Genomic DNA, 12,764 nt, shown 5'->3' on the forward strand with positions numbered 1-12,764 from the left:
TGTTTTTCTGAACTAAAGGAGTTGTAAAATTTGAAAAATAAGGGTTTATGGAACCCTTACTGATACTTTTTGGAAACGCATTTTTTTTTTCTGAAATAAATAATGAACTCTCCATTTGCCATTACAGACATACAAATCTTCTTTTGGGTCTTATTAGACAGTAGATATTTTGATGTAAACTACCCTTGAGGTTTTGGGTTATCTTTTAGAATATGGAGACATTCTCAAAATCCTCTTAGGGTGGATTATTAGGGAAGATGATGCTTTCTTTGCAGAGAGACCCAGTTTATTCTTTGGTAATAGAATGTATACTTCTTGAATCTGAGGATCTGAAATAACATGGCTTAGATACATAGGAATTTAAAAAATTATTTAATTCTCCATAGTACAGTATTTATTTCATAGATCTGTTTACATTAATTTGGTTTTTTGAATTTCTACATGATTTTTATATTTAGAGATTCTAAAAACTGCATGATGTTTCATATTATTACCACTTTATGTTTCAGAATGTGCCCATTTACTTTTGGCTCACAATGCTCCAGTAAAGGTGAAAAATGCTCAGGGATGGAGCCCGCTGGCGGAAGCCATCAGCTATGGAGATAGACAGATGAGTAAGCAATATAAACACTGTTGTTGAGATATATTCTAAAAGTATGAAATGATGCATTTGAAATATTTTTCATTTAGTGTAACTTTCCGTACTTTGAAGTTTGCAGCTATTTATAAATTTATGAATTACTCATGACATAGGAACTTGAATATTGGGTAGTACGCAAAAAGAATTGAGGTATCATGTTTAAAAGTGTGTTGTTTATTATTTTTTCTCCTTTTACAGCATTCTGCCCTGCTGATGTTCTTCAATTGTTTTAAACATTCAGAATGAAGGACTTTCTAAAAATGTTGAGACCTAACTGTCCTTTCTGACAACTGCTTAATTATTTGGCACATTAATTGAAACTGAAAATAATCAGTGTTATAAGTTATCTATCTGATTTAATTGCTAGATATAGGCTTTGCTGGAAGCGAGGAACAAGTCTGTCTCTATTTTGTTTTAGTCTTTAAATGAGAATTTCCAAAAGATGTCACATGCTTTTTCACAATATCAGAGTGTTCAGTTATTCCAGTCTCCCTCCTCCTACCCTGAATTTTTCTTTTTCAACTTCATATACGGGTCTTATTTTTGTTAAGCACATCTCAATAGTTAAAAAATTTATAAAACTTAAATCTGGATGAATGAGAATATTATCTTTCTGGTAATAGTATCTTTTTAAAATTTGAAACTGAAAGTTATCAATTAAATCTAGTTTTGTAGAAGGAACAATAAAAATTTTTGGCAGTTTTATTAAAGAAATGTATAATGTTGAAGACTGCCAGGATGTTACATGGATTTAGTCTTACTTGTTTGTTAATTTTTTGGTGAGGAAGGTTGTCCCTGAGCTAACATCTGTTGCCAGTCTTCCTCTTTTTGCTTGAGGAAGATTGTCACTGAGCTAATGTCTGTGCCCGTCTTCCTTTAGTTTGTATGTGGGATGCCACCACAGCATGGCTTGATGAGTCCACACCAGGATCTGAACTGGAGAACCCTGGGCTGCTGAAGCGTAGCGTGTGAACTTAACCACTATGCTACTGGGCTGGCCCCAGATTTAGTCTTATTTTGATGCTAAGTTTTGGGCTCTTATGGGCTCTTTCTTATGTTTTAGCTTTGTATGTAATCTACATGTTACATCTTTGTGGACTTTCTGAATACCTTGGGTAACTTTTAATGGTGAAGTTACATTTGAGCTTAAGTTTAATGTGAGATGAAATTGTGATATTTTCACAACTATATGAGTAGTTATAGTTTTTGTTATTGAGAGTTGTTCCTAACGGACAAACATCAAGAGACCCTTATGAGAAAAGAAACCATACTTTCTAGAATTATTTCAAGGAAAAGATAAAAATATACAGATCTAGGAAACTGAGAAAGGATTAAAATTTAGTTTCAGCAACTGGTCTGAAGGAACTTTCTCTGATGTTTCTAACCTATTAGTAGAGTGGAGAGATCAGGTGGGCTGCTCGGTTTCTGACCCACACTAAAATTTATATGACTTTCAAGTATTATTTTATTTAGAATTGGTGAATATTTACTGTGTCCTTACTATAAAGCATATGTATATAGTAAGATGTGGAGAATGAAGACATGGGCTCTGCCATTTAGGAATTCATAATCTATTGGAAAGACCAAGAAACAGAGTTTTCTTGAAAAATCCATTACTGGATATTTAGCAATAAATTTTAATGTACAAGAGTGAGGCCCATAGTAGTTGAGATCTGTTTTTAAAGTGATTTTCTTCTATAGAGTGATGTCTTAAATGCACATTCTGAATAGTATCCCATTGCCAATCGTTACATAATTATTTATCATAATTGCTCAGTGCTTATATTTTTACTACTTCGTATCACATGAAACAGAAATATTTAACTACTAACTTAAAGGATAATTATTTCAACAACTCTTATGATATATACTTAGAAATATTAATGTGAATGTATTTATAATGGTGTTAAACATGTCTACACTTTGAAATTATTTTCAGTACTATGATTTAAGTTTTTGATTGTTTAACTCGTGTTACATTACAATTTTCTGGGCGTAGAAAATTACTTTTTTTGAAAACTCAGAGATAATCTAATATTATAAATTATTAGTGAAAACTTTGACCTGTTTCTCATCTTTGGTCTGATTTCTGCTGATGTTTTTGTGCTACAGAACCACGAGAGTCTGCTAAACTACTTGTCAGACTATTTAGAATTATTTCACTTTAAAATTAATAGATTTCAAGATTATGTTGCTTCTCTGCCTTACAGTGATCACCTGGTGAACAGTGATCAGTCTATGCCAGTATCGGGGGAGATATGGGTATAACATAAAAGCTTTTCCCAACTCATCCCTCTCACCCTGGTCCCCAGCTTTCCTCTAATCTGGATGGCTCTAGTTTCTTATCCACACTGAGACCTAGCTCTCTTTTGTCTTTCTAGCAGTTGCTCATAGTTTGTAGAGATTTACGTTAAGAATATTTACATTATGCTAGTTCTAGAAATTCTATCAGCCTCTATCTAATTTTTGTAGCATATCAAAAGTTAGTTTGGTGGGAAAGAGATGGCAGTCCATGTTGGTATGCAGTGTTATCAGGAGCTGGCAGTCTTCTTCATTTGGGTTTCAACTTTCTATTTCTTTCTGAGAGAAGCCTTTCCTCAACTCCTGGAGTTGATTAAATTTCCTTCTTATGCATTTTCAAAGCAGTCCACTTGTTTCCTTTGCAGTACTCAGCACACTTCTAATTAATTGTTCAATGTCTGTTCCCTACTCTGTATCCTGATGATATAAGCTTTGTGAGAACTCAAGTCATGTACAGGTTATCTTATTCATCCTTTTATCTCTGGCTCCTACAACAGTGCCTGGTACATACGTTTGCTCGATGAATTAATGAAGATATGAATAAAACTGCAAAGAAAATTTGAGACTAAGCAAGAACTAAAATTTTTCTGAGAAGTATTGTATTAGGATTTTTATTTATCATAGCTCTTTTGAGTTGCTGAAAACTTAGAATATTTTTTCTTATAAAAAAGTATGACTGGGGCCGGCCCGGTGGTCTAGTGGTTAAGTTCACGTACTCCACTTTGGTGGTCTGGGGTTCACTGGTTCGGATCCTGGATGTGGACCTACACACCGCTCATTAAGCCGTGCTGAGGTGGCGTCCCACATAGAGGAACTCAAAGGACCTGCAACTAGGATATACAACTATGTACTGGGGCTTTGGGGAGAAAAAAAAAAGAGGAAGATTTGCAACAGATGTTAGCTCAGGGCCAGCCTTCCTCACACACATACACACAAAAAGAATTAAAAAAAAAAAAAGAAGAAAGTATGACATTCATTGTAGAAAATTGGGAAATTATTGAGAAAAAATAAGAAAATAATTTCACTTAGAGATAGTCACTGTTAATATTTTGTTATATTTTCTTTTAGTTTCCTTTTTGGTTATATTACTGTCCTATTTAAACCCTTTAAAAAATTCCTATTCTTCGAATGAAGACCAAAATCTTTAGCTTGGTTTATAAAGACCCAGTATGATATTGTAACTTTTTCCATCTCCGTTCTTACCTTGTTCTTTCCACATCTTTCTGTGTGTCACTCTGCCTGCCTCTCAGTTTCTCATACTCACACACCCTACCCCTTCTGCTCCAGCTCCTAATAATTCTTCAGCTCAAGGACGAGAAGGCCTTCTCTGCCCATATGCTATGTCAGAACTCTACCTGTTACTCCCTTTAGGCAGGAAGCTTCTTTAGGACAGGGATTGTCTGTTTGTCTTCTAAATACTTACCAGATGCATCAGAAACATAGTAGGGAATGTGCCATTAGCTCTGACATTGAGGAACTCAACCTGGTTTGGGGAGAGAGACCAATGAATTCTGCAGCATTCCAGAGTGTTTACAAAATACTTGAATGAAACAGATGAGGGAGAAAATAATTCTGTTTTTGGTGAGGTGTTTGGTTTTTTGAGCTGAGTCTCAAAGGATTTTAGGAGTTAATAAAGTAGGTAAAAACATTCTAGCTTATGGGAGCAGGATGTGTGGAAATGTGAAAAACAACAAAGCATATTTTAGAGAAGAATGTACATTTCATTGTGCTCCCTAAATGCGACTATGTGGCAAACATGTGCGAAGGTGTGAAGAGTAGTTTTGGGAGATGAAATTGTAATGGTAAAGGGGCCACACTGAGATCTGCTTTATGTGCTATTCAAGGTTTTAATCTCAATCTCCAGTCATTGCAAAACCCCAGAAGACTTCAAAGCAGGGATTGACATTATTAGGTAAGCCTGAAGACTTAATTGAATAGGTAGGCAAGAAATTTTTAGGAAAAAAATCTTTAGAACAAATGTGGTAAGCTTGACTTACCGAAAAGATAATGTGTTTAGAGAAGTAAGGGATAGATTAGAAAGATAAAGAATTGACGGTGGTTGATTATCTTTTAGATATGGGTACTCATAGAAGGATTCAGAGTAACTCCAAGGTCTCTATCCTGGATTGATGGTGATCTCATTAATTAATTTATGGACAGACTGTAGGCAGAAGAACAGTACAAGATTTAATTAATTTGGTGTTACACATTTGAGTTTATCTGTGGTATATTCAGGGAGAACTGTCCAAGGAAAAAGGGGGAAATAATTAGACTGAAGCATGGGAAGGAAGTGGAGGGCAGAAGATACAGATTAAGTAATATTTGGAGCAATAGAGTGTGGTTCCAAAAGCTTTAGGCACGACACACTGAAAACTTTAAAAGTACTTTATATGGGGGCGGGCCCAGTAGCGTAGTAATTAAGTTTGTGTGCTCTGCTTCAGTGGCCTAGAGTTTGCAGGTTCGGATCCAGGGTGTGGACCGATGCACCACTCATCAAGCCATGTTGTGGGGGCATCCCACATACAAACTAGAGGAAGATTGCCACAGATGTTAGCTCAGGGCCAAACTTCCTCACCAGAAAAAAAAAAAACATGCTTTATATGGGAGAAGAAGGAAAGAGAAAGTTTAAATGAGTTGTGGTTAATTGGAGTTCTTCGTTTGAGTTTTTGTATGAATTCTAATAGCATCCAAATCCTCTAAAGCTAATTTTATCTTCATTATCAATCAGTGTTAATGAGATTCTTATGACATGGGAGTACAAATACTGATCCCCCCAAAACATACTTGTAATTTTGTATAATTGCATTCTGAATGTTTGTTTCTACTTCCATAAGAAAGTTTGAGTTGATGTTATTTTTAGTGTGACATCTCATAGAACAAGAATCTCTTTGCATATATTACTATACTATATATATAGTTGTTGTCACTACCCATTTAATAATGTTTGGTCATTTTAACATAATTTTCTGTTATTTACTGAATGCCTTCCATCAGTTACAGAATATTTAGTTGGTGAAAAAATGTATGGCTTCTACTTTTTATTAAGATACTTTTTTTATCTAGGAAATGAGTTCTTTCTATTCTTTATATTCAGCAGAGGTCTGTTTCAATTTGAAGGCAAGGTAGATTAAATAAAGATTTATTAAAGTATTTGAGCTTGGAGTGGAGAAGAATTATAAAAAGAATTCTACTACATTTGGGTAAAGTAGCTTTGATATTAAAGTTAAATTATAACAAACATGAAGGTAAGCTAGATTCATATAAATTTGAATCCATAAAGAACCTTAATGATTATTGGTTATTGATTCTCAGACTGTTTGAATTTCACAGACCAGAAAAATATTTTATTTGAGGATTGATGTAGAGTAGCTAACTTTTTCATTTTAACATATAAGAACTTCAAAAAAAGATAACTGCTTTCTTCTGCACTCACCATTTCATTAAAAAAAGACATTTTCAACCCAAAATAGTAGGAAGAGTAGTCCTTAAATTGAAAAAAAAGTATATAATTTAAAAGAAAAAACCTGGAGCCAGCCCAGTGGCGCAGCGGTTAAGTGCGCACGTTCCGCTTCGGTGGCCCGGGGTTCACTGGCTCGGGTCCTGGGTGCGGACATGGCACAGCTTGGCACACCATGCTGTGGTAGGCGTCCCACATATAAAGTAGAGGAAGGTGGGCATGGATGTTAGCTCAGGGCCAGGCTTCCTCAACAAAAAGAGGAGGATTGGTGGCAGCAGTTAGCTCAGGGCTAATCTTCCTCAAAAAAAAAAAAAAAGAAAAAACTTCACCCTAGTTCCCAGTTTTTTTATTTTGCTGCATATCACCGGACTTGAACAATTGAGCACTGAAATGTAGACTTTTATATTTGGGAACTACTGACCTGGGTCACAGAGCTAGAGTGTAATTGAGACTAGGTCCCGTGTTCCCTGACTTCTGTGTCCCAGCCTCTTCTATTCCAAAAGACTTCTAGTAATTTAAACACTGCTCTTTGACTTTTGGCTTTTTAAAATATATTGGGGCTTTAGTTAGACCTGTGGTTAAAACTAAGAATAGGTCCTGCTGTTTTTCATATTCTTCCCTGGGCTTTTCCTAATTTGGCCTATGTGGACAAAACAAATCTGATCCAAGCTTTTGCTACTGTCGTCTTTTCTGTCTTTTTTTCACTTTCTGCTTCTGTATTCCACGTAAGGCTTTAAGTAGTTTATAAGAATGCATACTGTAAAATAGTAAAAATAATAGTACTTTTATGTATATGTACATGAAGCGTGTCAGGACCAGGAGGAAATCAGTGTGTATTGATATATGCATTTTTTCCCTTAATGCACATTTTTCCATTTTCTTATCTTTTGCTAGGTTAATTTCATTCAGTTCTAATATTTTCCCTTATTTCAATAAATGTTAGGCATTGACTGATTTTTGCTAGTCCGTTTTAAACCTTCATTCTAATAAAGAACAATTACATTTACCTAATTGCAGGCATAGTAGTAAGCAATTTATATTGAGCTTTTACAGTAGCTCTCTCTATATAAAACTCTGTAGATAGTAGATTTTTCTTTATTCTTACTTGAAAAATGAAAAAAAGAGACTGAAGTTTAGGGAAATAAAGTGACTTGTCCACACTTACACACAGCTAATAAACAGTAAAGTTGGGGTTTACACTTAGGCCATGTGTGTAACTTGAGAAAACGCTGCAAGGGCTTCAGGTTTTCTTAGATTCAGAAGTTCTTTTCATAGACAATAGGATTCATTTTTGTATTTCTCATGCGATGTTGGTGGTATGTGAGAGTACAACCTCTACTGAAAAAAGAACAGACACACCTGGTAAGAATTGCAGATAATTACATTTTTAGTACAGTAGTATCCAATGGGATTTTTGAGATCTGCTGTCTTTGGGATCTTGTAGGTCAGTGTTAAAGCATCTGACTGAGGTTCATAGATCTCGGCTCAGTCAGGTAAATCCTTACTGATAATTAAAAAGCAGCAAAACCAGTGTGAATATGTTATAAGCTGATGTTGAGGTATCTCTTCCCAGTTTTCCTTGGGGATCATAGCAGTTTTACTAAAAATTTTTACTAACTTATTCACAATACCTATATCTATATATATCACTGTATCATAAGCCAGTGGTGTTTTCTAAGGGTGGTGAAATACAATAATAGGGAATTATTGGGAATATAATAATTAAAATAACAATGAGTAGGCCCATTATTGTTGGGGTAGTGAAAGAGTGGAACAGATTTTTGTTCACTTTTTATTCTCAAGGGGTGGTGTGTTTTGATGATTTGTTTTTTATTTCTGGGTTTGATGGGTAGGAGTGTTTTGAAATTTTTAATTGAAATACAATGAATAGTGTTATGATTATTGATTTAATATTAATAAATCATGTTGATGCATCCAATTGTGGCATATCACTAAGGAGAGATTCAGACTCTCAGTCTTTAACTTAAAAGGTTAATGCTGTTTAGCTTCTTAGTGATTTTATAGCACTGATGCAGATCATTTTTCGAAACATTTTGGTGGGACTAATTCAGTGACAATGGGCATAAAGCTATGTTTGACCCACAAATTTCTGAGCATTGACCAGAGTACAGTCCTGGTTGTGAGGCTACGATGGTTGTTTGGTTTAGGTGCCCTAAGATGGCATCTGTTTTTAGGCCTAAGGAGGGAACATCTCATGAGTGTAGGACGTCTTCAGATGAGACTAACATTCGGATAGTTATTTCTATAGGCAGGACTACTCGGTTGTCGACTTCTAGAAGTCAAAGTTCTCCTGGTTTTAGGTCTGACGTAGGGATTATGTAAGAGTCAAAGCTTAGGTCTCCGTAGTCTGCATACTCATAGTTTCAGTATCATTGGTGGCCTATTGTTTTAATGGTTAAAGTTGGATTATTGATTTCATCTATTATGTAGAGGATTCCTAATGATGGCAGGGCAATTAGAATTAGAATAGCTGGCAGGATAGTTCAAGTGGTTTCTACTTTTTGGGCCTCCATAGTGCTTGTATGGGTTAATTTAGTTGTTAGTATTGATGAAATAATGTACAATACTAGAGAGCTAATTAAGAATACAATTATTAGTGTATGGTCGTGGAAGTGGAGGAGTTCTTCTATGATAGGGGATGTTGCGTCTTGAAATCCTAGTTGGAAGGGGTAAGCCATAGAGGTATATAGGGGTTTAACCTATAACTTAACTTTGACAAAGTTGTGTAATTTTTACTAGTACCTAGTTTTATTGAAAAGACATAATGGTTATGATATTGGCTTGAAACCAGTTAGAGGGGATTCGATTCCTTCCTTTCTTACTTTAGATTCACATAGGTAGGTTCTTTGAATGTATGCTATGGTGGAGGGCATCCGTGTAATCATTCGAGGTTAGTAGTAGTTAATTCTACTGTTGACACCTCTTGTTTAGATGCAAATGCTTCTCAAATTATGAAGAGTGTTAGTATCGCTGCTGTGGGTGAGATGAAAGATCCTGTAGATGAGATAGTATTTCCTGTTGTGTATGCGTCTGGATAGTCCGAGTAGCGTCGTGGTATTCCTGAGAGACCGAGAAAGTGTTGTGGGAAGAAAGTTTTGTTGACGCCTATGAATATAATTGTGAAATGAATTTTTGCTCAGTTTGGGTTGAGTGTATAACCTGAGAATAAAGGGAATCAGTGGACAAATCCCCCTATGATAGCTAAGTCTGCTCCTATCGATAAAACCTAGTGAAAATGTGCTGTACTACATAGTAAATATCGTGAAGTACAATATCTAGGGATGAATTGGCGATATGATTCCTGTTAGGCCTCCTACTGTGAATAAGAAAATGAAGCCCAGGGCTCATAATATTGCTGGTGATCATTTAATATTTCCTCCATGAAGAGTTGCTAGTCAGCTGAATACTTTTACGCCAGAGGGGATAGCAATAATTATAGTGGCTGATGTAAAATATGCTAAAGAATAGGATCCCCTCCTCCTGCAGGGTCAAAGAAAGCAGTGTTTAGGTTACGATCTGTAAGTAGCATGGTAATATCTGCTGCTAAGACTGGGATTGCCAGTAGGAGAAGTACTTCTGTGATAAGAACAGATCAAACGAACAATGGTGTTTGCTATTGGGACTGGCGGTTTCACGTTAATGATTGTGGTAATGAAATTGATGGCGCCTGAGATTGAAGCTACACCAGCTAGATGGAGAGAGAAAATGGTTAAGTCAACAGAAGCTCCTTAGTTCTTATATACATTTTTTATTGAGGTGTAATGGACAATTAGCACAGTGAAATTTATTTTAAATTAAAATTTTTTTTTATTTAAACTTTAGTTACAGCTCTTTTAAGGAAGCTTAAGCAGCAGTCCAGGGAAAGTGTTGAAGAAAAACGACCTCGATTATTAAAAGCCCTGAAAGAGGTAAGCCATATTTCCTTGCTGATTTTGCAACTAAAGAGTAATTGTATGTGTACTTTTAAGAATTTTTTTAATAGAGTATAATTTCTTACTGATTATTAAGAGTCAAGAAATGATAAAATTTCTGCTTGAATTAAGCAATAATGACCTAAGAAAATTCTCTGATTATAATGTATAAATGTAATCTTATGGGAAGTGCCATTTAGTTTGAACTAGGAAGGTAGATAAAGAATTATTGCTTTCAATCAGTAAGAGCTCTAAGAAAAAAGGAGATAAATCATAATTAATGGCAATAGTTTTCCTTTGTCCTTTGGATTGGATGGAAGATTCTCTAAGAGCTGAAGCCGCTGCTGCTAGCAGGAACGGTTTGCATTTTCTTTATATAACAAAACTCTTTTTGTCTGTCTTGCTTCATAATGGTAAGAACTGGGTGTGCTGGTACAGAAAGGGAGAGAGGTTTGTTTTTGTTATTTCTTCCTCTGTACTTTTGATGCCTGAAAGAACTGTGGGAGAAAAACAGACCTATCATGACGAATATGTCTTCTTTTAGATGTGCTTTTGTTTTTCACTTGTGAGATCTCAAGAGATAAATTTTTTTTGAGAATATTTGATCATAATTCCCTTAACAGTTACAGTCTTTGGTGTGTAGCTTCTAATTTATGAAATAAAAATTTTCTCTATAGATCTCATATGATAGCATATTATTCCAGATTTAGTAAATTTATGTTATCACTTTATAGAAAAAAAGTTTTTATTGCAGTGGGTGATTTTTTTAGACCATTATGAGACTACACAAATAATTATTTTGGATGTCATTTTTTATGACACTTCTAAAGTTAACTATTTTTACAAGAATACTTATTTTGGTTATGGTGAGAAATGGAATATTTATTGATGCAAATCTAAAGATTGTCAGTTTCAGATATGTTCCTGTGTGATTAAAATGTTCTTATAAAATATATAGTGGTGTGTTTTTTCCCTTGGAGACAAGTGTAGTAATGTGTGCTACTGTAATGTTTTATTTTAAGTAATAACCATATTTTTTTCTTTCTCCAACTCCAAACATTGAATTATTCCCTATTCCTGGCATTAGACCTTTAATGATAACAGATTCTTTTTTTAAAAAAGCAAAATATTACGTAGATATAAGAGCTGTTAACGAGGGTGCATTCAGTAATTATTTATATTTCATTTCTCAGCTAGGTGACTTTTATCTAGAACTTCACTGGGATTTTCAAAGCTGGGGTAAGAATGTGCTATGTTTTGCTATAAAATATGTGTGCATACAGAAATACCAGTGCAAAAATTACTGTTATCCAGAAGTGTTATCCCAAATTTGATACTTGCCCTCAGCAAAATTAAATAGTTTTCATCATGTTGTACCTAAGGGTTATAAAGCTCTGTAGTAATACTTAATTATCCTAACGTGATTAGTAACTTTCATAATTCTTATTTTTAAGATTGAAAATTGTCTTAAGGTTTTTTAAAACATAATGCAGGTTTAAATATGATTACAATTTAATATAAGGAATTTTCAGAGAGAAGAGAAGAATAATTATGGAATTATTAGATTAGTGAATTTAAGGAACTTCAAAATACAGTGCTTAGAACCCTGAATGTGAAGAATTTTGTTAACATTATTTACTTTTGTATATTTTATCTTCTTTCAATCATTTTTGCCAATTTTATTGCATACTTTATAGCCACTGTCTTAACATACTGTTTGGTTGCACACTGTTCCAGTTATTTATGAAGCACCTTAATTGCTAGATATTTTACAGTCATTTATTGATTTACCTTAGCAAGCTAAGTTTTTTCCCTCCCCGTTTTAAACATGAGTCCACTTAAGGAGAAAACCTTCATGTCCAAATTGGAAGTTTGATCCTAATGACCTTTGCTTTACTAACTAAACAACTACAAAAACAACCAAATTTTGTTTTTTTTAAAAAAAATTTTTGTTCAAATATAATCTATATCTAGGTTTGCATATAATGAGTTTACATGTGTTTTTCAAAGCATCTGAATTATTTCTTACGATGTAATGATATTTGAATGCTAAGTGATATTTATCCCCCAAATAATCATAAAAATAAATCATAAAATAATTATAAAAATAAATCAGATATTTACAACTATAGAAACCATTGTATATGTTTCATGTGAATACTTTCAAACCCTTTTGAGTGCTTACAAAAGTGTGTGTGTGTATGTACACACAAATACATATATATAGCCTCAGCATTAGTTTTTTTTTTTAAATGGGATCATACTATTATGTAATTATACAGTTTGTCATTATTACTTTGTGTATCTTAAGTATCTTACCATATTTGTTCATGAGGAAATACTTTATTTTTTTAACAGCTGCAGAATACTGTACAGCATGGATGATTAAGATTTTCTGAATATAAAGTTTTAATCCCTAAATGTAATCAGTTCT

General features: G+C 34.2%; 1 protein-coding gene across 4 annotated transcripts in view; it reads left to right on the top strand.

The window, feature by feature from the left end:
* ANKRD13C (ankyrin repeat domain 13C) overlaps nucleotides 1-12,764 on the top strand; it is an 87,670-nt gene that overhangs the window by 32,311 nt on the left and 42,595 nt on the right. For all 4 annotated transcript variants that reach the window (XM_014740054.3, XM_023641860.2, XM_023641861.2 and 1 more), the window contains exons 3-5: nucleotides 510-614; nucleotides 10,242-10,327; nucleotides 11,524-11,569. In XM_014740054.3, coding sequence (XP_014595540.1) covers nucleotides 510-614; nucleotides 10,242-10,327; nucleotides 11,524-11,569 — 237 coding nt within the window. The remainder of the gene's footprint in view (nucleotides 1-509; nucleotides 615-10,241; nucleotides 10,328-11,523; nucleotides 11,570-12,764) is intronic.

This window comes from Equus caballus, chromosome 5 (genome assembly GCF_041296265.1).
Source record: "Equus caballus isolate H_3958 breed thoroughbred chromosome 5, TB-T2T, whole genome shotgun sequence".
NCBI lineage: Eukaryota > Metazoa > Chordata > Mammalia > Perissodactyla > Equidae > Equus > Equus caballus.